Below are 25,640 nucleotides of genomic sequence, written 5' to 3'. Positions count from 1 at the left end.
CATTTAATCAGTAGATGTAATTAAGAAACTCCTTGCTTGAAAATTGTTTAATGTCTCTCCCCCGCTAGATTGTAAGTTCCCTGAGGGCCAGAACGTACGCCTGTTTTGTTCTCCTTGTATCCCTGCAGCACAGCACAGTGTCTGACAGTGTAGGCAGATAATAAATAAAATGTGCTGTTTTGAATTGAGTTAAATTGAGTTGAGGTGGCCTTGGCCCACCTCTGGGTGCCAGGGCAGGGGAGGTGGCTAGGGCAGTGCCTGGAGCTGAGGTGGTTCCCATTAGTCCTCATGATTAATTCACAGCCACACAGTGATGGAGTGGGCTTGTCCCCAGTCAGCGCCTCCGCTGGGGCCCACCTGTTAGCGACAAACAAACAAAGGGGATAAATAATGCATTGGGAGCTGAGCCAGGCAAGGCGGCTGTATTGAAATTAATAGGGATTAGCTGAGCAGCTTGAGGATGAAATATTTACCAGGTGGGACTGGGCTTAGGAAGGGCAGCCCCCCTTCCCAGAGCCCCCAGACCTAGCCAGGCCCTTCTCCAGGACACCCTGACTGGTTTGGGGACCCACCACTGCCACCCCTGCAGCACAGGCTGGCCGACTCCTGGGAAACCGAGTGGCCGGGATGGGGTGGAGGTGGGAAGACTGCAGCTTTGGCACTGACGCTGGTGGCAAGGACCAAGACAGATCTCAGATCTTGGGTGAGTAGAGGCTTTGGGGTGTGTCGGGAGGAGGTTCACCTGCGATCTGGCCCCACTGCCCTCCCTCTTTCTTTTCCACAGGGCATTCTTTCTTCCTCTCCATTCGTATTTCTGAGAACCTGTTTGTAGGTACCCCCTCAAGGGGCTGTCGCCTAGCAGGAGGTGACGGTGAGGCAGCCACAGTAGGGCACGTTGGCTGCTGTGGGGACCCACCAAGGCAGACTGAAGTACGATACCACGGGGGCAGAGCAGGCCTGGATGGGGCTGGGTTGAGCAGTTGGGAGGTCTCTGGGCACACGGAAGGGCCAAGATGCCAAAAGGTCGACCGTGCTATATGGCAGGAGAGGGGAGGGCCAGGCCAGAGAAGTAAACAGAGCTGGGCCCCCCAACTATAGAAAGGTGTTTGGGTGCTTTCCTGGGAGCAGGGAGGAGTCAGATGTGGTTTTCACTCTTAAATCTTCATCATCTTACCTTGAACTAAATTTGATACTTGCAAGGAGGTTTCTGTTTATCAATTACCCAGCTTTCCTAAGAGTAACATTTTGCACAGTTATAGTACAGTTGTCAGCGCCAGGATATGAACATCAGTCCTGTGGTGTAGATGGAACTAAAGGCCTTGTTTGAAGTTTACTGTGCTTTCCATAGTGTCCTTCTGTTGTAGGTTCATTGAAGGGATTTAAGATGGGATGTGGAATGACCAGATTCATGGCTTAAAAGGACACTCATGGCCTGGTGTGGTGGCGCACGCTTGTAATCCCAGTACCTGGAAGGCTAAGACAGGATGATCATAGGTTCAAGGCCAGCCTCAGCTACTTAGTGAGGCCGTTTGCAACTTAGTGAGTTTCTATTTCAAAATAAAGAATAAAAATAGGGCTGGGGGTGTAGCTCGGAGGTAGAATGCCCCTGGGTTCCATCCCCAGTACTGCAACAAAAAAAGAAAAAAGAAAAAAAAAAGAGATACTTAGAGCAGTGGGAGCACTGTCGTCAGCTTGATGAGGGATGGCGAGGCATGGGCCACAAGGGTGCTTGTGGGAATATAGCGTTAGAAATCATTGGAAAAAGCCAGGCGTGGTGGCGCATGCTTGTAATCCCCACACTTGGGAGGCGGAGACAGGAGGATCACGCTGGTTCAAATGGCTTAAGAGACCCTGTTTCCAAATATAAAAAAGTATAAAATAGGTCTGGGAGTGTAGCCCAGAGTTAGAAGGGCTTCCAGGAACCCCAGTACCACAAAAAAAAAAAAAAAAAAAAAAGAAAGAAAAGAAAGAAAAGAAATCATTGGAAAATTTATGGCAACTAAAGCCCCAGGTATGGATAAGGCTTCCCAGGAGAAAGAGTGGACAAGGGGAGAGGGTGAGTGGCAACTGTGATTACATGAGGGGTGGTTAGAAGAAAAGGAGTGTTCACAGGAACCAGGAGGGTGGGATGCAAAGAGGGTGGTTCACCAAAGCCAAAGAGTGAGGGTCTGCCATGCTTGTCAGCCCTGAGGCCCACCCTGTGGAGCCACAGGGCTGAGAGAAGGTGGCTTTGGTAAGGCAAAGATGGCAGGGCAGGAGATGAGGGAAGGAGACTCTTGAGTGTCTTTGGCTCAGAGAGGGGGAGAGGTTGGGTACTAGCCAAATGGAAAGTGAGTTGAAGGAGCCAAGATGGGCGAGATGCGATATATCCAGGCACTCGGGTGAAAGAGCAGGCGCAGGAGAATACGGGCTGTGCCAAAGGGAAGGGCTTGGTGGCATCGACCCCTGGAAGCCAGCCTGGGTGTTGAGGTGGGTGGATGGGCTTCCATATACCTCGTGATAGCATGTCCCTTCTCGTGGTGAGGTGTGAGGAGGGACTGGTGCCAGTGCAGGAGAGCAGCGTCTGGTGGCCCCTATGCAGCAGGAGATAGGCTGTCTGCGTGGCAAGGGGCTGGGGTGTTGACAGGTAGGGGCTTTGAGGTGCCAAGAGAGGAGTGCGACTTGAAATCTTCCCAAAGGAAGCAGGGCGAGAACGCTGGAGGAGCAGTGGCTGAGGTGCTGGTCTCGCATGTGGCTCTGCCTGGGACAGGTGTGTTGTATCTGGCCACACTTGGCCCAGATGCAGGCCTAGTGAAGAGAGTTCGGTTTTTCCACACAAAGGTGACTGAGGGAAAAGGGGCAAGAGAATCGAGGATATTGGCAAGAAAAAGTTTGAAATGTTAGACCCGAGAATCCAAGCTCTGAAGGGAGATGTGGTTTTTATTTTGCTAGGATGGAAACAATTTGGTACATACACAATATCCATTTTCTCAATAAATGGGACCCCTCTGTAATTAGGGGTGTCAGTGTGTACCTAGTTAAAAGACTACTCTGTAGCTTCTCATTCAGCTAGGCATGGCCGTGTCTCTAAGCTCTGCCGGTGAGATAAAAATGTGGTATGTGGGGAACTTCCAGAAATTATACTTAAAGGAACAACTCATCGGGAAGTGCACTGTTGTTGCCCTTTCTGTCTTCTTTTTTCCTGGAATGTGGATGTGATAGTTGGAGCTACAGCCATTATTTTAGACTCTGGCTTAGTCTGGGGGTTGGAAGCCAGATACTGCGGATGGTAAGGAAGGAAGGAAGGAAGGAAGGAAGGAAGAAGCCTGAGTCTGATGACTGGGGCTGTGGGGCTGTGGTCAGTTGACATTGTAAGCTACAGACATAAAGCACCTCCCTCACTAAAGTTTCATATTCTCTCTCCTCACATGAGCCTCAGTCTAGACTGGACCCTGTGAGCCTTTTTAGGAACATGGCCTAGTATCTGGAGAGTACAGTCAGAAACAGTTTGGTCAGATGCGTCAACACAGCATATTACGGCTTGCCAGCTTTCCAGTCTCTAGTCACAACATCCTCTTCACCCTCCCTCCTCCATTCAGCCAGCTGTACGTTGTGCACCACTCCTATGTCATTTCTCCTTCCTCCTCCACTTTCCATTATTAGTAAGTATACTTTCAGCTGTAAGAAAAAACTGGCTGTGGGCTGTCCAGTTTAAAATACCTTAAATAATAAGGCAATTTATTGCCTTACACACAAAAAATGTGGAGATAGGTGATTGAGGGCTGGTTGATTCAACAGCTTATCAACCCAGATTTTTCTGGTCTTTTATCTTCAGGATAGTCTTTGCAGGTTAACTCCCTTGCAGGTTGCAAGATGGCTTCTATCGGCTCAGCATTATGAGCAGACATGGAAACACCCAGCACAGTGTAAAGGTCAAATTTTCCTCAATTTTCTCTTCATGAATGTGAAGAAAATTCCTTGAAGGCCCTCAGTGAACTAGCCCTCAAAATAGAGCCCTTGCCCACCCCTAACTTCCCAGTAACTGGAAAGGGGGTATGGTCACCACAAATGCTCAGGCCATAGAGTTTACCTGAGGCTGGGTGAGGGAGACGTGGGCTTTGCCGGCATGGCACAAGGGGTGTGCGCAGTCCAGAGTGGGCAAGGAAGAGTGCGAAGACAGGAGGGCAGGTGCATACAGAGAGAAGGGGTGAAAATGGTTTCCAGGTTCTCGAGAGGGAGAGAAAAGCATACTTGTCAGAGGCTAGAGTTGTCAGAGGCTAGAGATATTTTAATTTAGTATATCAAAAGCAACAACGTAGGCTGTTTAAAAGGTTGAGGCTGTTGCAGTAGAAATGACTAGAAAAGCGTCAAGAAGTGGTGAGGCTGGCAGCAGGTCCTCAGAGTCAGGGTGCGCGGGCCGGGACCAGGTCACAGGCCCTGAGGCCCTCCCAGAGCCAGGCCACTTCGTATCTTAGTGTCCTCCTTTTGTAAAGAATCTGTGTCCGGGTGTTCAGGCCACTGTGGACGGGGGTGAGGAAGCACTGAAGGCCCCCGAAGGCTGTCCGTGGAAGACCCTAGGAACAGGGTCATGTGGAAGCTTGGTCGGGCAGGTGTGGCAGATGTGTTGGGCTGCTCTCGGGGCCACCTCTTCCCCTCACACCTCCTGGCCAGGCGCCTTTGCTCAGCTGTGGGCTGCCGCCTCTCCCCTGGCACTTGTGGTCTCGTGGTTGTGGCATCCCAGCATCGGGAGGCAGGTGAGGCTTCCTGGCCCCTCCACCTGGCTGGGGCCTGGCTGGGAAGGGGTTGGGGGAGGCAGGCATCTGTCGTAATGGCCAGAGCAGCCGCCCTGTTACTACGGCGTATTTCACTTTTAATTCTGACATATAATGTAATGATCTTTTTTAAGGCCCGATGATATTATCTGCCTGACTAGATTATTGAGTCTTCATCATCTCCAGATAAATTTATGGCCAGGACGAGGCTCAGGATTTATCATCAGTCAATAGAGCTCGATACTCTAACAAGGCGTGTAATAAGATATACATATTTAATGATCCAAGGGGAGGAGCGCTAATGGGAGCCCAGTGTTAGTGGTTCAGGGGGCTGGGGCTCTGCCCTAGAGCTGCCATGGCTTAGAGGGACATGGACGTAGTCTTTGCCTGTTGCCCCAACTCTCATCTTTCTCAGGACTGCCTCAGTCTCCTTCCCACCCTGCCAAGGGGAGAGCGCTACCCAGGCCAGTGCCTCAACTGGGGCCGAGGTGGAGGCCGCTCCACCCAAAGGGCTTATGTGCCCCCTGGGGCCTCCTCTTTCACTTACAGGCCTTGGAAAGGTTGGGGCGTCCCTACACCCAGTGGCCCAGGCCTCTGAGCTTCAGGGCGGGCCCACAGGGAGGGAGTGCCGGCGCTGCGTGCCCCAGCCGTGCTGATGGTGACGGATGGTTTTTCATTATAGCCTCTCAGGTCCTGCCCGCGCCCTGTGTGGAAATTCTATTTATTCCTTAATTTGTAAAAATTCCCTCTTTATCTGATCCCAATCAGGGCGGGGTAATTGGCTCTCTGGGGCAGCGGCTGGGCCCTTGATGAAGAGCTATGTGGGTGTACCCAGCCCGGCCCCCACCCGGCCTGCCACCAGGGCCCACAATTAATAATGATTTGCAAATGGCAGACAAGCAATAACACAGAAAGATGTGGCGTCCGCGCGCCTCTTCATTTCCTTCCCTCGCAGATATAAATGGCCACGGAACAAAAACCCAGCACTATAAATTCTGGAATTAGTTATTCACCGGGATAAATGGGGCCTGGAGCCACCCTGCTTGCCTGTTTTCCTGAACCAGGTCCTGCCCTAGGTATGTTCCTGCACCTGGCCCCTGGCTTCTCTGCCTCTTTGGCTCTGGGCTTAGCTTCCTCTCACCACTCCAGTGACCCCCTTCTTGTGTGGCCCAGACTTGGGAGTGGTTACCTGGTCTGGGTTGGTAGCTTCCTTGGCAGTGACCTGAGCTAGCAAGTGAGACTCACCCTCTCTCTTCTCACTGACTCGCTGGCTGCCTGGCCTGGGTTTGATTGCAATTGACATGTCTCCCAGGCCTGAGAGTCTGGGTCGGGATTGGTCTTGGTGTCTCCTTAGGTGCCCGGGACCACTCTAGTCATGTGGACTTGCAGTCCAAGTCTGAGCTGGGGCTGCTGGTAGCCAGATGTGGTGTGAGGGACTTCAGGGGTTTGGTACTGTGCTCATTGGTCCTGCGCTCTAGGGTGTTGGCACAGGCATTTCCGGGCACCATGCCCTCCCGGCCAGGCGCATCCTTCCCCCTCCCGTCCCCCAAGTGGCTGTGAGCTGGCGGGTAATGGGCGTGTAATGGCCTCATTTCCATGCCCGGCCTCCAGGAGCGGCGGTAAGTGTTTGATTGCCTTAATTTCCAAACACATCATTATCCCAGCTTTACCAGCGCTTAATAAACACTTTATGAGGATTTTTTTAAAAACATCTTTGGTCCGCATACTTCTCTGAAGTGATAAACTCTAATTAAGTCTAATATTTAAAAATATGGTAATGGTGAGTTGTTTGAATAAGTGGACTGCATTTCTGTAATTTCATTATTACGTAAAACACGCTAATTATTTGGAGCACGCTTATTACGGAGAGAGAAATCGCCTGCTAATCAAGATGAAATTGCCTTTTCCCCTTATTGTGGAACCACCGTCATCCTTCACCATCAGCCCCGTGGCACCTCCAGGCACCTCAGCTGGGTGGAGGGGGAGGGGGCTTCACGGAGGGGCTGAAAGAAGGGTCACTTGAGAGTCGAGGCTGTAAGGACCTGTCCAGGGGAGGCACAGGAAGCTACAGGAGCTGCCTGTTGGGAGAGGGAGTGGCATCTAGGAAATGTGTTGCTTGGGCCAAGGTGGCTATGAACGGGGCCTAGAGGACTCTGAGCCTCACTTATCAGGGTTGAGGGACAGGGCGATGGGGGATATTGGGATATTATTTTTGGAATAACAGTGTTATTGGAATAACAACATTAATGATAACTAACACAGATACTGTTTTTAAGCACTTCACAAATAAAAACTCATTTCATCTTTCTAACAATCCTTTGAGGGAAATAGTTGCTATCATTATCATTATTCCATTTTGAGAGAAGAAACCAAAACAAAAAGTTAAAGTTTAAAGCTGGGCGTGGTGGCACACACTTGTAATCCCAGCATTCGGGAGGCTGAGACAGGAGGATCGTGGTTTGCAGCCAGCCTCAGCTACTTTAGTGAGGACCTTTGCAACTCAGTGAGACCCTGTTTCAAAATAAAGAATAAAAAATAGGCCTGGGGGTGTAGCTCAGAGGTAGAATGCCCCTGGATTCCATCCCCAGTATTGCAAAAGAAAAAAACAAGTTAGGAACTTGCCCAAGTTTACACAATTACTAAAGGGTGGGGTTTACATTCAAACGCAGAATATGAAGATAGATGGGGCCCCTGCTGCTTCAGTTCTGTGTTCGCTGTCTGGGCCCCCACCTTTCATTAGAGCCACCATTTGTTGCTGAACCCCAAGCTGGAGCCAGCTGTCACTTGGGATGTTGGCTCTCATCATAGAGTTGCCAAATTTAGCAAACAAAAATTAGGACACCATGTAAATTTGAATTTCAGATAAGCAGCAAATAACTGTAGTGTATGTCCCTTGCGGGCTTAGAACAGCATTTAATTTGGTGGTCCTGTCAAGCAACCCCAGGGTGAGTCCATGGTACTTTGCTCTCCAGGTGTGACTGCTGCCAAGATGTCCAGACAGGCAGGTGGGCAGGAAGATGTGACAAAATGAGGTCTAGGACATTGATGTGCCCAGGGTTCATGCCATCTCATCCTCACCATGCATGGTTCCTGCTCTTCACTCTTCTCCCCACCATCCCTTACCAGTTCTTGACAGTCACTGGTGAGGTATATTACAGGCAGTGAGTTCTAGGCAGGAGGCCTATGGGTACTGTACTGGGCCTCAGGATGCGACTATGTTCCTTTAAGCCATACTGCTTCTTGCCCGTAGGGTCAGCAGTCCATCATCTTGCTGCCCCTCTGCTTTCCCCAACTTGACTTACTTACCACTTGATCATTCCATGTTCATTCTTCTTTCTAGCCCCAACAGACTCATACTTGAGCATTTGTATATACCATAGCAATGTCATTTCAAAAGGTTGCAGAAAATGCGGATATTTCAGTCTATGGTAATAGGGCAATTGTCTATCCATCAAGGAAAAAATAAAAATAGAACTCCTTTTCTAATCACTGAATAAAATCCAGCCAGATTCAAAAGTTGAATATAAAAAATAGCTGAAAGTATTAGAAGAAAATATAGGATAATGTCTTCTTAGGACACTAGGAGAAGGGAGGCCTTGAAGTCTTGAGGAAATCCTACGGGAATCTTACTTAGCTCATCCAAAGCTGGGCTCACAGCTGTGCCCAAACCGCAGCACATCTGAGATTCCTTCTGTATTAATTCTTCTCCCAGGCCCCTCATTAAGGCTTACTCCATGTCCTAAAAATTCTCCTGCCTCCATCTACTTCCCCACCCCATCAGTGTGTCTCCAACACCAGTGGCCTAGTTCCCAGCCAATCTTCTGACCTGGACCATGGTACAATCTGCTAATTGATCTCTTTGCCTTTAGGTTAGTTAAGCCCTCCAATTCTGTCTTCATATCCCAGGATGATAATTCTGACACACAGATCTGGTTCCATCTTTCCCCTCCTTAAACATGTTAGTGTCCAGCATCATTGTCAGAATAATAAAACCTTGAGCTCTTTAGCTGAGCATTTGGGTCCCTCCAGTTTTGTTTTGTTTTGTTGGTACTGGGTGTGGAACCCAGGGGTTTTCTACCTCCGGGCTATACTCCCGGCCCTATTTTATACTTCATTTGGAAATAGGGTCACTAAGTTGCTGAGAGCCTCACTAAGTAGCTGAGGCTGGCTTCGAACTTGTACGATCCTGTCTCAGCCTCCCAAGCGCTGGGATTACAAGCATGTGCCACCACGCCCAGCTTTTCTCCAGGTTTCTACTCTAGCCAGTCACTGCTGACCTTCCCAGCTTCTTACCTTGTCATTTCCTTGCTGCGGCTTCATCACCCCCACCCCCACTTGCTAAACTTAATTTTTTGGGCACTCCCTTTTCACCTCTAGAAATATGCCCATGCTGTGCATTATTGCCAAGAATACCTTCTTTACTTTATTTATTTATTTATTTATTTATTTATTTATTTTTTGGTGGTACTGGGGTTCCTGGAAGCCCTTCTACCTCCGGGCTACACTCCCAGACCTATTTTTACATTTTTATTTGGAAACAGGGTCTCCTAAGCCAGCGCGCACGGCTGGCTTCGAACCTGCGCGATCCTCCTGTCTCTGCCTCCCAAGCGCGGGGATTACAAGCGTGCGCCACCACGCCGGGCTATCTTCTTTACTTTAACCCCATCTTGCCAAGCCAGCTCCGTCCACATCCCCTAAAACTTTTGCTTAGTTTGTTCTTCCAGAAGTCTGCCCAAGCAGAGCTCGGTGACTTTTCCGTACTCCCTTTCTCATAGCACTGCACCTCTCTCAGGGCTGTCTCTGAGCTCCTTGAGGACGCAGGATGGCCCATGTGCACCAGCATGCAGATGTCAGTACATGTTTGCTGAATGAATTGAGTGTGTGATGAAGGACTTCCTGAGAGTTTCTTGGATCCCATTCTTCCCATGGGTCTTAACCTGCCTCAGGCCCTGCTTCCTGTCCTCTTCATTTCCCAGACAAATGCAGGTGTTACCTGGAGCCCTCCAGCTTGAGGTTATCTGCTCTCTGAATTCTCACTGGGTGTTTTAAGGGGTCCAAGCCACCTTCCACTAGCAGCTTCTCTACCAAACAGACATTTGACTACCCTTGTGCCTGGCCAATAAGTTTATCCTTCCTTGTTAGATGCCTGAATCATCTCTCTGAAGGATTTATATAGCTGCACACCACCCTCCTTGTCTTGTAAAATATAAAAATTATTTCCAACATGAAGACTATTAATGACTATTAATGAGCATGGCGCAGTGGCACATGCCTGTAATCTTAGCAGATCAGGAGACTGAGGTAGGAGAATTGCAGTTCAAGGCCAGCTTGGACAACTTAGTGAGACCCTGTCTCAAAATAAAAAATTAAAAGAGCTGGGGGATAGAGAGCCCCTGGTTTCAATCCCCAGTACTAAAAAAAGAAAAAAGAAAAGAAAAAATTTCCTCAAAAAAGAAGAATCATCTTGTTTCATGTTGACTCTACAAGAACATAAAAACAGGTGAATCTTCTAGAATTCTGAGGAACTCTTAAGAGTCCTCCACGGTAGGCATAGTTTCCCCCACTCTCACCCCATGCATGGCAGCTCCAGGCTGGCTTTGAACTTGTAAATGAATGCTAGGAGGCAAGGCTGCTCAGGTGGCCCCAGAGCTCCAAGCCAAGGTCCCCACGGGTCGTGCTGTCACTGGCCCGTGGTTCTGGCTCCCTGCTGCTGTCACTTTCTCAATGTTCAGCCCATTAAAAAGCCCAGGGCTGCTGGGCTTCGTGCACGTCTCTAATCCCGGTATTTAGAAGGCTGAGATAGAAAGATCGCAGGTTTAAGGACAGTCTTAGCAAGTAATGAGACCCTGTTTCAAAATAGAGAAACTAAAATAGGGAGGTAGAATGTCCTTGAGTTCAATCCCCAGTACCACCACCAAAAAAAGTCTGTCTTTAGTGCTTCTTCTGCCAAGTTTCTTTATCTTTTGTGTTATTGACTTCTATTTTTTAACTGATCTGTAGTTTGTACTGACTCTTATCAAGGCTCCTAGTGGGAAAGAGAGCCCTGGGCTGACAGACTATAGTAGCCATTCCACTGGCTTGAGAGGTGAATTCAATAAGTGTCCTCCTCTCTCCCAACCTCTTTTGTTGTGGACCAATTTGCAACAAATTAAGACTCCAGCAACCCCAGTAAGCCATCAGTAGTCAGTTTGGAATGAATGGCAGTTGATTTCATCAAGTGTGTCAGCCAGCCCCTCCATGGTCATCCATGCCTCAGATTGTACACTGTATGCCTCCTCACCACTGGGTCACCCAGAAAACTAGCATCCTGGCCTTTTCAGGAAGAGAGCAGGTATTCCCAGCATAAAGAACACCTAGTGCAGGACATGAGGCACAGCAGTGATGCCGAGGCCATTGTCATCCCTTGCAAACACGCTGCCTTCACCTGAAGCTTAGGGAAATGAAGCACTGGCTGCATGTCATGAAGCCAGTGGGTAAAGCTGGGGCTGGCAGGCTCGCCTGACTTCAGAGCCCACTCTGTCATTTCAGCAAATAGTAAGTTGTTCCTTGAGGTTGGAGCACAGGAATCGGGGGCGGAGAGTGGCAGAGGTGAGACAAGAGGTGGCAGGGATCAATTTTTACAGAGGCTCTGAATCAAGTTAGAGTGTATACTTTAAACAGTGGGGTGGGAAAACCACGGAAAGGACTTACAGAGGGAAGGACCTAGTCAGATTTGTATAAGAAAGATCACTGGCTACCAGGGCATGGATTGCATCAGGCAAGAGACAGAGGACAGGCTGTTGTAATCCAAGCGAAAGGTGATGGGGTCTGGACTCATGGGCAGCTGCTGCTGGGAGGAAGGGAAGTAGATGACTAGAGAATAAGATCAAATCTGGAAGCCGGGCGTGGTGGCGCACACTTGTAATCCCCGCACTTGGGAGGCTGAGACAGGAGGATTGCACAGGTTCGAAGCCAGCCTCAGCTACTTAGGCTCTCAGCAACTTAGTGAGACCCTGTTTCCAAATAAAGTATAAAATATGTCTGGGAGTACAGCCCAGAGGTAGAAAGCCTCTGTGTTCCACCCCAGTACCACACACACACACACACACACACACACACACACACACACACACACAATCGAATCTGCAGAGGTTCATACTTGGTTAGATTTGGAGAGCAAGGAGAGGGCAAAATGTGGAGTCTGATTCTCAGGTTTCTTCTTAGGGCATTTTGAGTCGATTCTGGTGTTGTTCACTCATGTAGAAAAGAGAGTAAGAGGAAGCTTGGGAAGAAAATTTGCTCATTCCTGGAGACATTCTGATTCTGTTTATCTAGGAAGAGATATTTGGGGTTTTTGTTGCTTTTTGTTTTTTTTTGGGGGGGTAGTGGTACTGGGGTTCCTGGAAGCCCTTCTATCTCTGGGCTACACTCCCAGACCTATTTTATATTTTTTTTTAATTTGGAAATGGTCTCTTAAGCCAGCGAGGCTGGCTCCGAACCAGTGCGATCCTCCTGTCTCCAACCTCCCAAGTGCGGGGATTACAAGCGTGTGCCACCACACCTGGCTTAGGAAGAGATATGAGAGGCATTTGAATTTATGGTGTGGAACTCAGGAGAGGACCAAACTGGAGAGGCCGGCCTTTCAGGCAGTGAAGCTTAGGGTTTGGGTGAAGTCGTCCAATGTGTAGTGCTGGCAGAGGTCAAGGACAGAGACTGAGGTTTGGGGCCCCTTCCCAGCGCACTTGCTCAGTGCTTGCCCACTGATGACTGGTTGCCTGGGGGTCTGGGCTGGGACATTCACTTGGGCTGGGGGAAGCAGATTGAGTGATTAGTCCAGCAATGAGGGAGGAGCCAGATGAAGTCAATAGAAAACTAATTTTCTTTTCTGCTGGAAGAAATGAGGTGTGTGGCCGCTGGGTAATTGCAGATAACGAGGGGACTTATTCTTAATATGCACAGAACCCATGGTCCCCAGAGTGTAGGAGACAGGGAGGACTGGGGGTGTCTATACAGACCCAGGCTCATTTGGGAAGAAAGTCACCCTCTGGTAGCCCCTCCAAGGGACACCAGGGACCGGAGGTCCCATCTTGCCCCTCCCCCCAGACCCCTTCCATGCTGTTCTCCCATCAACTGCTTCACTCTTCCAGTCGCAGCCCCTCCCTCCTCCACCCCCAACAGCACAGGCGTATGCACTAAGGGAGACAAATGACAGGGCCTCAGCTGAGCGGGGCGCGTGTCCGGCCCATAAACCACGGGGATGGGTCACGTCTGGAGTTGCCATGGCCGCCACTACCTACCCATCTGTCTTCCCACCATTCTGCCTCAGATCGGCCCTCATGGCTTTCTGAGTCCCTGGGGGACAAGGTGTCACCTCTGTACACCCACAGCCTCCACAGACATACATGTTGATTCTGCAAGGGAGGACCCTGTCTTGCCTGTCTGAACTGAAATCTAAAGCTGCTATCCAAGCTTGAGGGTTGGGGGTCCCTTTCCTAGGCCCAGGTCCTGGCAAGGGCAAGCCTTGACAGATGCACAGGCCTCCTGACCCCACCTTGACCTTACCAACCCCCCCCCACACACTTGATTATGACATCGATGTACAATATTTCTGCAATCACAGCATCGATCCCATGAGGGCTGGTGGTGGTAAGGCCCTCGTCATGGCCCAGGAGCATGAAGGAGGCGGGAGGGGAGTGGAGGAGAGGCAGGTGAGGGGATAGTGAGTTGTTTGCTGCTCCAGGCAGCTGGACAGAAAAGCCCAGGCATGTAGAACCCCTGTGCTAAGCTCACTCTGGGACAGCTCTGGGCAGCTGCCCTTCCTGGTGATGGGCCAAGTCCTGGCCTATGTCCACCATCCTCAGGCCCCAATGTGCCTGCCGCCTCCAGAATGCCAGGTGGCTGAGAGACTTCAGCACAGGAACCCATGCTGGAAAAGCCACTTGCGACAGGGTCTGGTACCTCCAGATGTGGGGTAGGAGTGGAGACAGCGCTCAAGTGACCACCCAGCTCTGATCTCAGAGGGACAGAGGCAAGCCCTGGGCAGACACACACAGCTGTGTCCAGTGGAGTGCTGGTGGCCAGGCCTGTGCGAGGCTGTAAATCTGAGCATTCCCCAGACTATTGGGACCACCCAGAAACAGGTGCCCAGAGCAGGTGATGCCCGGGGCCCTGGCCTAGGAGTGCAGAGCCTTGTGCCTTGTCACCAGTGATTACGGCCTGGGCCACATCCCCATACATGCACGTGCCGGCAAAGTCACCCTGGCCGTGGGCGTGATGAATGGCCACACAGTAATGAAATGGAGACATCAAGGCGGGTGGCGGGAAGACGGAGTGTGGCGGACGGGCCGTCCCCACGCGGCGGCAACAAGAAGGATCGCCCAGCGGCCGGGGGCCGTCAAGGGAGAAATTACACATTTACTCTGCCTTTTTCTTACTGCGACGGCGCCCATACATCACCGCTGGGGCCGGGACAGGACACGCCGGCCAATTTCCAGCATGAATTATGGGACTGAGAAGCATCAAGACCAGGCTTCTTGTTGGCCCAGCTTCAACCAGCCAAACTTGAAACTGGGGATGCAGTTGCCAGGGTCGGGGACCCCCCTGTCTGGGGCCTGTGTACCTGAACCTGCATCCTACCACACCCTTGTAAGAGCACCTATGGGCACGGGGAAGGAGCTGAGGCCCATCTAAATGTTTTCTCTTTTTCCCTGTAGATGACTGTAAGAATATTGCCAACATCATGAAGACGCTGGCATATCGAGGCTTCATCTTCAAGCAGACATCAAAGCCATTCTGATTGGCCGAGGACGGGACGGGGCAGGAAAGGAGAGCTGCTTGGCTCAGCCCAGAATCCTCTCCCTCACCAGAGGGGACAAGGGGGAGTGGCACAGCCCTGCGCCCAGAGTGTCCCCAACTGCCCCGTGGGCTGGTGCCCTGGGCGAGCGCTTGGCCACATGGCCCCTCTGGAGCAGACACTTTGTGCCCCTTACCCCACCCCTCAATCTCAGCCCAGTATCAGCCTCTCCCGTTGTGGGCCTGGGCTAGGGGGACCCAGGCACTTGCCGCCTCCTCCCTGGTACACAGGCTTCTGCTGGGGCTACCCAGCCCCCCTGTGCCCCCTCCCATCCATAGTGCATGGTGTGTGGTGCCCCCAGGGCTCCAGGACAGATCAGGCCCCACCTTGTGTCTACCCCTATCCCTGCTGTGAACGTGCCACTGAATAAAGTCGGGGAAACAAGGCGCTGGGTGTGCGTGCAGAGCCATCTTCATGTAAGGCTGTGGCCAGGCTAACGCTGTCAGGACCTGAAGGTGGTCAGAGCACACTGCAGGCTGCCTCCAGGCATGAAGCCAACAGTGTGTGGCTGGCTGTCACCGTAGCGTGTGCCCTGATGCCCTCCCTGAAGACGCACAGGGCTGGGGTGTCGGGACTGTGAGCACAAGGCTCTGCTTGAGGCTGCTGGCATCTGAGCCACTGCTGTGTGCCAGAGCACCTGGCGTAGAAGACCACGGTGTTCAAGGTGCAGGGCTGTGGGCAACACTGGTAGCAAGTGGTCAGGGTTAGAGGCCACTAAGGGCCAGAACACAGGCAAGCCCCAATGGCCACCTGCAGGCAGTGGTTGTGCCGACCCCACCTGGCCCACCCTCCCAGCCGGGCCGCCGAGGTGCAGAGAAGGAAGCAGCAGAGCCTGGTCTGAGTCACCGCTCTATTTGCACCACAGCACCACCCGACTGCTGGCCTCTCACGGCTTCTTGGCCTTCTTCACAGAAGACGAGCTGGAGGCCGATTCCCGTCGCTTCCTCTGAGGAGACACAGGAGGTGTGGAGGTCAGTGGTGCCCGCGGCCTGACTCAGGCTTGGTGTGTGTGTTTCACACTCACAGAAAGACGGCGTCTATTGTCAACCCACTCTGGCCCTGGGAGATCATTCCCACTGCAGGCACTAGAGGGCATGAGGCCAGTATGCACACGTGCTTGCTCACAAGGCCACGGCATGCTCTTACCGAATTGGGTGTGAGGGGTGCGCCCACTACATCGATGATGGTGTCCTTGGTGGGGTCAGGGCCAAGTCCAGGTTCAGACACTGCTGGTTCAACAGAGGCTGGGGCCGGGCCCGCTGCTGGCGTCGCGGGGCCCCCTAGCACGCCCGCTCGGGCGAGTGCCTCATGCCGGTGACGCAGCATCTGGAGCTCATACTCGCAGTTGGCGCAGGCCTGCTTGAGCTCGTAGAGCAACACCAGGTCACTGCGGAGCTCGTTGAACATGTGCACCAGTTCCTCTGTTGGAGTCGGGCTCAGCTCTGCAGGCAAGGCAAAACCAGAGTCTGGTCAAGGGCCTGCAAGGGGACTGCCCTCCCCCGCCCAGCCTTCACCCACGGCCCCCCACACTCACCCACACCAAGCTCCAGCAGCATCTGCTCCAGGGCCTTGATCTTCTTCTGACCCACAGAGCTGGGCAGCTTCATCTGCAATGACCCAGCAGCTAAGCTCTATCTCCCACAGGAGGCTTAGGGGATAAAAGGGGCTAAAGGCAGCTGGGGCTGGGGGAGGGGGATAACCCTTGGAGGTAGCAATGGGCCAGAAAAGGAAATATCCAGGAAGTGGATATAGTGAAATATAGTGAAAGCTGTGACCTCAGCCCAGCCACGTCCGCCTGAGAGCCTGGCAAGCCCCCCCCCCCCCCCTTACAGTGCTTTGCCTATTGCTTCAGTCCCCCTTGGCTGCAGCACTCAAGCCAGCTAGAACCCAGGGCCCAAACAACGTACCCGCTGGCTCCGCAACGTGACCCCTGCAGACTTGAAGTCTGGAAACTTGATGCCTGCAGTCTCAGGAACAGCCTGCAGAGAGTTATGGAGACCGAGATGTCACAGGGAGTGGACGCAGGGTCAGTTCTAGCCCCCCACGGGCTCTAGGTACTGTCAGAATTTCCCGCTCAGGGTGGGGCCCTAGCCGGCAACCCCCTCCACCCTCAACTGGGCTGATCCAGCCTCTGCACCGGCTTCTCAGCTTCCTTCTTCTGGGGCAACTTCTTCTTGGGGGCCTTGCGTTCCGTGCGCCGCTGTTCTGCAGTGGTGTCTGCCGCTGTGATCAGCTTCTGCAGGTCCTGGCTGCGCTTCTCCCGCTCCTTCTTCCGGGCCTCGATCTTGCGCAGCTCCTGTAGCAGGTACTCCTCCTCTGCCACCTGAAAAGCAAGAGATGCTAAGAAGCATGTGAGGGCAGCTCAGGGGAGATGGGCAGGGAGGTGAAGAGTGCTATGCTGTCTGTAAGGGGAGCTCAGCGGGGAGACAGGAGGGAGGCGAAGGAGAGCAGGGATGGGCAGGGAGAGATGGGAAGTAAGGAACAGGCAGGTGAGGAGATGGAGGATAGAGACAAATGCACAAGATTCTGGGGCTTCTAGCATTGCTGTGTGGGCTCGGGGCTGACCTGCTCTGGGGTCCGGTTGTAGAGACGTTCCAGCTGTTCCTTCCGCCGTCGCTCATGCCCAGCATCAAATACTGGTATCTTGAGGTCTGTGCCTGGCACGGCCCGTACATTGGCAAGCTTAGCACAGATGTGGTAATACCGCTCCTTCAGGTCCTCCACAGAACGCTTCTATGGATCAAGACATGCAGGGAATAACCACTTGGGCATTCGGAAGGGACAGCATGGAGATAGGGCCACCAGGGCTGCACACACCTTGAACTGCTGGTGGTCATACCGGTCATGGATAACTACAAAACGCAGGTCAAAGCGGCGGCTGAGGTCAAAGAGGTGGTCAGTTTCTGCCTTAGTCCAAGCATCATCATGGAGATAGAGCTGGTACTCCTGCTCCGAATACACGGGCACCTGCACAGTCTACTGGCACAGAAGACACAGTGGGATGTGCCCAGGTCAGGTCACATCCAGTAGGCTCTGGTCCCATGACCCCCCTCCTGTTTATTGTCAATCCCCAAGTTGAACAAAAGCAGATCCTCTGCCTGTACCCTGCAGAGGGCATCCTGGGGTGACAAAAAGCACCTTTCTGTTTGACTCAAGGCCCAAGCACTCTTTGGGCTGTAGCCTGCCTGACTACTCCAAGAGCAACTTCTCCCTCTCTTCAGCTTCAGAGCCTGTGAACAGGCCACAAGCCCCATGCCCCCATGGTAAAGGTGAGGGTGCACTTGTAAGCACTTCTGTGGAGTCCAAAGGTCAATTCTGGAGTCTTTAGAAGGCTAAATACACCAGTCACTCTCCATGCAACTTTTGCCTGGAGCACTGATGCCACCAAGTGGTGACAGTGGGATTTGCCACTCCCACAGAGCACTCTAAGATCAAGCAATCTTGGAGACAGTGCCTGAATTCTGGTCCCAACATGAGCAACCCTGCCAACACCCCTTCCCTGATGCCTCCCCTACAGATAAGGAGCACCATCACAGCTGGGCCTGTCGGTCAGCCAGGTCAGTGCTAAACTGGACCAGGGAACACCATACCAACTCTTTCTAGCCACCTCTTGAACACCTATCGGAGATCCCAAACTATCCCTGGGGACTCAATATGCTTAGTACTAAGCTTATCACACGCCCTCAAGCTTCCATCTCCAATCCAGGCCTCAGTCAATCTCCCCATCACCCAATCCAGCTGCCCAAGAAACTGGGACATACCCATCCATCCTCTCCTCTCTCTCTTTCTTCTCCTCCCTCCTCCCATGTGTGTATGGGTGGGTGGGGTACTGGAGATTGAACCCAGGGGTACTCTACCTTTCTACACACATCTAGCCCTTTTTTTGTTTTGAAACAGGGTCTAAGCTGGCCTCAAACCTGTGATCCTCCCATTTCAGCTTCCAAAGTACTAGGAATGCAAGCATGTGCCACCATGCCCAGCATCTTTTAACTTCTACCTCACACCAAATCTGTGACTTTATCTCCAAAATCCCTCTCTTCTCTACTGCCACATACAGGAACAGACCAGCCTCATCACTTGCCTGGATAGGAGAAACAGCCTCCTCTGGCCTCTCTGCCTCCATTCAATCCTCCCATCAGTCCTCCACCTGCAGCCAAAATCTGACCTCTGAGTGGTGCTACTTAAAAGGGCAGAGCGTAGGCCAGTGCTATTGGCACACTGTCATCACTGGTTTGTGCTCAGAATGGAAATTTGAGAGAAGCCACTGTAAGCCTTTTACACAGTAACTATGTGATGCTGAATAATATGAAATGTCGTCTTGTTTTATCTTTTCTTACAATTTTATTATCTTTATTATCTTTATCAGTCTCTGATGGGTTGGAAATATATATATATATATATATATATATATATATATATATATATCCTCAGCAGCTGGGTATGGTGGTGCACACTTATAATCCTAGTACTTGGGAGGCTGAGACAAAGAGGACTGCAGGTTCAAAGACAGCCTCAGCATGTAGTGAGACGCTCATCAACCTAGTGAGACCCTGTTTCCAAATAAAATAGGGCTGGAGATGTTGCTTGGAAGTAGAGAGCCCCTATGTTAAATCCCTAGTAAAACACACACACACACACACACACACACACACACACACACCCTTCCTTCAGCATAAGTAATATGAGATGCATGGTTCTAGAACATTTATCTTTTGTGGGGGGACTGAACCCGGGGGCATTCTACCTCTCAGCTATACTTTCAGCCCTTTTCCCTCCCTCCCTCCCTCCCTTCCTTCCTTCCTTCCTTCCTTCCTTCCTTCCTTCCTTCCTCTCTTTCTTGATGGTACTGAAGGTGGAACCCAGGGGCTTTCTACCTCCGGGCTACACTCCCAGACCTATTTTATATTTTATTTGGAAACAGGGTCTCACTAAGTTGCTGAGAGCCTCACTAAGTAGCTGAGGCTGGCTTAGAACCCATGTGATCCTCCTGTCTCAGCCTCCCAAGCACGGGGATTACAAGCATGTGCTACTATGCCCAGCTACTTCCAGCCCTTTCTAATTTTACTTCTTTTTGTGTGTGTGGTGCTGGAGATGGAACCTAGGGGCATTCTACCTCTGAGCTACACCCCCAGCCCTATTTTTTTGTGTGTGGTACTGGGGTTCCTGGAAGCCCTTCTACCTCTGGGCTACACTCCCAGACCTATTTTTATATTTTTGAAACAGGGTCTCTTACACCAGCGCGGCTGGCTTTGAACCTGTGCGATCCTCCTGTCTCCACCTCTCAGGTGCGGGGATTACAAGCGTGGGCCACCACGCCCAGCATATTCTTTACTTTGAAACAGGGTCTCACTGAGTTGCAAAGGTCCTCACTAAGTAGTAGCCAAGGCTGTCCACGAACCGCGATCCTCCTGTCTCAGCCTCCCAGATGCTGAGATTACAAGTGTGTGCCACCACACCCGGCTTAATTTTACTTTTATTTTGAAATAGGGTCTTACTAGGTTGCTGAGTCTCCTGACATTGCTAAGGCTGTTCTTGAACCTGCAGTCCTTGGGTCTCAACCCCTAAGTACTGGGATTATAGGCGTGCACCGTGTCATCCATAAACCCTCAAAGTCTCTCATCTCCAAGATAAAATGCTTTCTAGATAGCTCACAAACTCCTGGAGAGCAAGGGTATCTAGTTCATTTCCTACATTCAGATACCAGTGAATGTCCCCTGGATTGTCTGTGAACACAAGAGGGACCAGCCTCCTTCCGCAGCCTTTGTCCCTCACGGCCCTCACTTCCAGCCAGTGGCTCGCAGTTTCTGGAGCTTACCAGGCTCTACCCTTCATCTCTGTTCTTGCTGGAAATGCTCTCCACGTCCACATTCCTTCTGCCTAGTAACCTTCACGTCCCTTTGATCTCCCAGGCACTCTCTCACTGGAGAGTCTCTCTGACTTCCCAGGCTTGGTTACATATCCCTCCTATGCATTTAATTCCATTCAATTTAGAAAAGCCCCAAACTCAACAACATTAGAGCCAATCTCAAGGCGCTCACAGTCAAGTGAGGAGGCCCCCATCCTTTCATTCAACATTACCATGGGCCTGCTACACCCAAGCTGGGGACATAGTGCTAAGTACAACAGAGTGGTCCTCACCTCTCAAAGCTCTCAGTCCAGCTGAAAAAAAAAAATACTAATCTTAATGCAAGTCTGATGACAAAGGTATGCCCAGGGTGTTAACAAGTGACCAGGTCCAGCCTGGGGACAAGAGTCAGTCAGAAAAGAGGTAAATGATGCCTGGTTCATTCTAAGATCACATAGAAGTGAGCTAATGAAGGGAGTTAAGAGAGAAAATCCTAGGCAGAGGGGCAATATGAACAGCCATGAGTGAACACCAGCCTGTGTGTGGGCCAGGCAGAGGGACACGCAGGTCAGCAGAAGCCAGCTCTCCAGGCCTGTGTGCCCACTGTGGACGGACACCGGAATTCATCCTCAGAATGACAGAAGCCAGGAAGGGTAGTTTTAGAAGAGTACGGCTCATGTTTCTTGTATCATTGACCACCTGGCATCATGAGGACAGGGGTAAAGCAAAGGCCCGGAGGCCAGCTGGCTGATTTTAGCAGTAAGCAGGTGGGAGTGTAAAGGCTGAACCAAAATAGCACCAGTGGAAGACAGTGGGAAGGGCAGAGGCTGAGGCTTCAGGCAATAGAAACCACAGGGCCTGGGTGTACAGGGCGAGGAGGGATGCTACACACGACTCCTGGGTTTCTGCCTGAGCAAGGGAGTGGATGGGAGCCACTGACCGAGAGTGGCCCCCCACCCCGAGGAGCAGTATTGGAGAGGAAGAGCATTAACTCATTTAACTCTGACTTCACTGGTGGCCCCAGTCTCCCAGATCTTCCTAAACATGATGCTACTCTGCTTAAAACACGTCAGTGCCCAGGTGAGGTGGTGCAAGCTTATAATCCCAGTACTTGGGAGGCTGAGACAGGAGGATCGCAGGTTTGTAGCCAGCCTCAGCAGCTTAGACCATGTTTTAGAATAAAAAGAGTAAAATAGGGCTGGGGGTATAGCTTGGAGGTAGACAGTCGGACAGTACCATACACACACACATGCACACGCACATACAAAACCATCAGTGGCTTCCCAAAACCCAGCTGCCAAGGCGACACCCAATCTGGGCCCTGTTCACCGCTCAGGCCCCATGCCCACCAACACTCCCTCCCCTTGCTGGAATTTATCAGTGTGGAAATACCCAAAGCATACACAGGGCCCACACACAGGACCCTTTCCTTTTTACTTATGCCTTTCCTCATGCTGTTCCCTCTGCCATCGCACCGCCTTTCCACCTGGCAACAATTTTCAGCACAGCTCAGCCCTAACTACTCTAAGAAGCTTCCATGACTTTCAGGTTTTCCCAACACAGTGTGTACCCCACCAAACTAATTGCCTCTGCCTCCCCCCCAAATGTGGAGCTTTTGAGGGGAGACACTTTCTGATTCATTTACATGCCCTTGGTGCTCAGGCCTAACTGGGCACAGAGCAGTGTTTACTAAATACACAACATTTTTCTATCTTTGCCTCAACCTGTCTCATCTGGCTTCCTTCCCACTGCCTCCGTGCCTCACCTCTTGGCTGCCCCTTCTCGATACTGTGTCTCCAGCTTCTCCCTTCACTGGACCTGAGGGCCTTGGTAACAAAAACCCGGCCTGGGATGTGGGGAGTGATGGATTCACATGTGCCCATCCTCAGGCTGAGAACCATTCAGCGGAAGGTGTCGAGGTACAGCTGGATACTTGGGGCTGAGAGAAGTCAGGACTTGCACTCCTGGGTTTTAGGCCCTAGTGCTTTTAGGTTCAAACTCTAGGCTGTTCCAAGCTGTGGCACTGTGAGGCTGCGCTCGACAGTGGCTTCAGGCATGAGCTAGGGAATCCTGGCTGGGTTAGTCTGGGTAAGGCCCCACTCTGGCTGAACTTCAATAATGCAGACCAAAGATAATTCAGCTTGGACTTGGATGCTGGCACAGAGGACGAAGAATAGAGCCAGAGATGTGACTTATTATCACAGAGAATCAAGAGGGCTTGATGCATCAAACACCTCCTCAGAGAGGCCCTCCCTGACCACCTATCTAAAGCAGGCTTCGCCTATACCTACAAGTTCACTATCTCATTTCATATCCATTTATATCTTGGTCTCATTTTATTGGCTTTTATCTGAAAGAATCCAACTTATTTTATTTCCTTACATGTTCGTTACTTGTCTTCCCCTACATTTTTGTTTTGCTTTTTTTTTTTTTTGTTTTTGGTACTGGGGATGGAACTCAGGGGCATTCTACACCCCAGCCCTATTTTATTTTTTTATTTTGAAACAAGGCCTCAGTTAGTTGCAAAGTGCCTCACTAAGTTGCTGAAGTTGGCTGCAAACCTGAAATCCTCCTGTCTTAGCCTCCCAGGCACTGAGATTACAAGCATGTGGGACCACAGCCAGTTTTCCCCTACCTTCTATTTATTTTTTATTTATTTTTGTGTGTGTGTGGTGCTGGGGATTGAACTGAGGGGCATTCTAGTACCATGCTACATTCCCAGCCTTATTTTATTTTTATTTAGAAACAGGTTCTCATTAAGTTGCTGAGGCTGGTTTCAAATCTGGGATCCTCCTGTCTCATCCTCCCAAGTACTAGGATTAAAGGCATGTGCCGGCACACCCAATTTCCCCTACCTTCTTTGTCTATTGTTGAGTGCTAAGGCTAAATCAAGGGCAACCTGTAGGGTACTGGTGCCACTCACTGAGATGGGGAAAAAGTTTGGAGCAGGTGATAGAGGAAAGATTATAAGTTCTGTATGTGAGATGCCTGTGGAGCATTCAGAAAGAGATGTCAGAAAATGACAAGATACGGGAATCTTTGCTCTGGGGTCACTGGATAAATCACGGGCAAATGAGACAGAGGAGAAAGCAGAGAATGAGAAAAGTAAAATACCTAGGATAGAGCTCTGAGGAACAGCAGTATCTGAAAAGCCAAGAGAAGCCATCAAAACCCAGAGTAAGTTCAGGGAACAGGATTTCACAGACAGACCCACAGATTCCTACTGTGCATATATCTGACATGTGGATTGAGTGGGTAACCATGATTGGGCCTTAGCATGCCTGTGGAGCCAACCCTAGGAGGCTGGAAAGCTCGTACAAGTGGCTCAGAGCAGGTGGGCAGCATTGGCCTGTGTAGATAGTGATAGCTCACCTTATTGAACCTGGCGAAGGGGTAGTCCTTGCCCTCCTCTGCAGCCCGTCGCCAGTGGAAGAACATAGCTCCATCCTTGCGGGCTGGGTTGGTGAATGGCATCCACTTCCAGGGCCGCACCTTCTTGGAACCCAACTTGGCCTTCACTGTGCGGTAGCCCTGACCAGTGTCACTGGGTAGCAGTGGGGGTGCATCCCTGGCAGTGGGGTTTAGGGAGGTGGAAAGTTAGAATCAGGAAATGTAGAGAGCTGCTGGGCCCAAGGAGTGGATCTACCCTTGAGCAAGGAAGTCATGTCTGAAGCAAAACATCTGGGCTCCTCTTGTATCCTGCTCAGCAAGCAGGAGCCCAGGATGGGGAGGGGAGATGGGGGGGAGAACTGGAAGAGAAATCCAGGAGTTAGGGACGTGGCAAGTGGGTCAGAGGACAGGGGACCTGGGATTCTGATACTTGCTTCTTGTCAGAGTAGAGCAGTGCATAGACTTCGCGGTGCATGCCCTCAGGCCTCTTGAAGGTCAGTGTTTCAGAGGACTTTTTGGACTTTTTCTGAGGAAGGAAACCACAGAGAAAAAACTAGAGCTTAGACCCCTTTTCCAGAGAATTCTTTAGCCCAGCACAATGACACACAGACACACACTATAAATGGAAAGAAACCCACTCACAAGTGCATTCCCAGTCTGGCCAGGTCATTCCCCTTCCCACCATGACATCATCTAGGTACACCTTTCACCTGTAGGAGTAGAAAATCCTTTCCCTACCTCTCAGACTGTCACAATGGCTTCGTCTTCCCCCACCCAATAACTTAAAAGTATCTCACTCTCTTGGTCCCCATAATCCCCCCCCCCAGTGTCCCACCTCCTCCACCATCTCTCCAAGGATGGCACATATTCTCTTCCACTGAGGCACACCTTATTATCATACATCTCACTAGAATAGCACTCCATAACTTGCCCCATCTCTCCTCCTTCACCCTTTCATTCCCCCTATTCGATGCTCTGGTGCCCCCCTTACCTTGTCGGGGTTGATAATGTCCTTCTTGCTGATAGTCCCGGAGGCTGCATCCCCCTCTGGACCCCCGAGTTCTAAAATGTCCCGTACATCCGCGCCCGTAGCCATCGCGCCAGAGACGGGGGCGCACCCCGAGGTTAAGGGTCAGTGCCTGAAGGGGGACCAGGCTCAGGTCAGGGGGCGGGGCCCCTCCAGACCAAGTGGGGGCGGGGTGAAGAGGCGGGCCGCGAGGAGGGTGGTCTCGGTCAGGTCGGTGTTCTGCCTGTGTCCCGCAGCTTGGGTGTCTCCGGCGGCCCTATCAGTCTTTGTGCCCTTACGTCCTGTGTGCCTGTGCACCTGGGTATCCCGGCTGCGGTCCCTCTGGGGATCCCCTATTCCTGCAAAGCCAGGGGCAGAAACTTCCGGTTGTGCGCGTTAGAAACGAGGCCCGCAGAAGCACTTCCGGTATGTGCTTGGAGTAAACGAAACCGTGCGGCAACTCATTATGAAAGCTATTGGCCGCGCTGCGTCAGTGACATTTATGTGCTTCCGCCACCCCTCGCTTGGTGGTGCGCTGCCTACTTTCTGGCACTTCTGTGTGGCTCTGTTGCATTTCGGAAAGTGAGAATAGAGCAGCTTTGTGACAATTAGTAGTCACTTAATTTCTCTGAACCTGTTTTCCGTGCAAAATGGAAATTGTATCTGCTTTAAATGAAATACAAATAATCCATGTAAAATAGCACAGTGCCTGGGACATTTCTCCCTCCCCCCCCCCCCCACTGGGGATTGAACCCTTCAGGCTACACCCCCAGTTGTCGTCGTCGTTCTTCTAGTCCTCCTCGCCCTCCTCCTCCT

General features: G+C 51.4%; 2 protein-coding genes across 2 annotated transcripts in view; one reads left to right on the top strand and one right to left on the bottom strand.

Annotated features, from left to right (window-relative positions):
- ERI3 (ERI1 exoribonuclease family member 3) overlaps window positions 1-14,526 on the top strand; it is a gene marked incomplete at both ends in the record, with an annotated part of 137,768 nt that extends 123,242 nt beyond the window's left edge. Inside the window, 1 exon segment of the mRNA XM_080692427.1 lies at window positions 14,444-14,526. Within this exon segment, the coding sequence (XP_080548553.1) occupies window positions 14,444-14,526 (83 nt within the window).
- Window positions 14,527-15,469: 943 nt separating this feature from the next.
- Window positions 15,470-24,914, bottom strand: DMAP1 (DNA methyltransferase 1 associated protein 1; the record flags this gene model as incomplete). Its single annotated transcript, XM_080692876.1, has 10 exons — window positions 15,470-15,529; window positions 15,730-16,025; window positions 16,118-16,190; window positions 16,491-16,562; window positions 16,721-16,906; window positions 17,149-17,316; window positions 17,401-17,559; window positions 23,801-23,996; window positions 24,253-24,344; window positions 24,810-24,914. 10 exons carry the CDS (start codon window positions 24,912-24,914, stop codon window positions 15,470-15,472), a joined length of 1,407 nt encoding a protein of 468 aa, XP_080549002.1.
- Window positions 24,915-25,640: the final 726 nt, after the last annotated feature.

Source organism: Muscardinus avellanarius, assembly GCF_963383645.1.
Source record: "Muscardinus avellanarius genome assembly, chromosome: 3".
Lineage (NCBI taxonomy): Eukaryota > Metazoa > Chordata > Mammalia > Rodentia > Gliridae > Muscardinus > Muscardinus avellanarius.
Note: the sequence above shows the minus strand (reverse complement) of the source record. Positions and strands in the feature narration are given on the sequence as shown.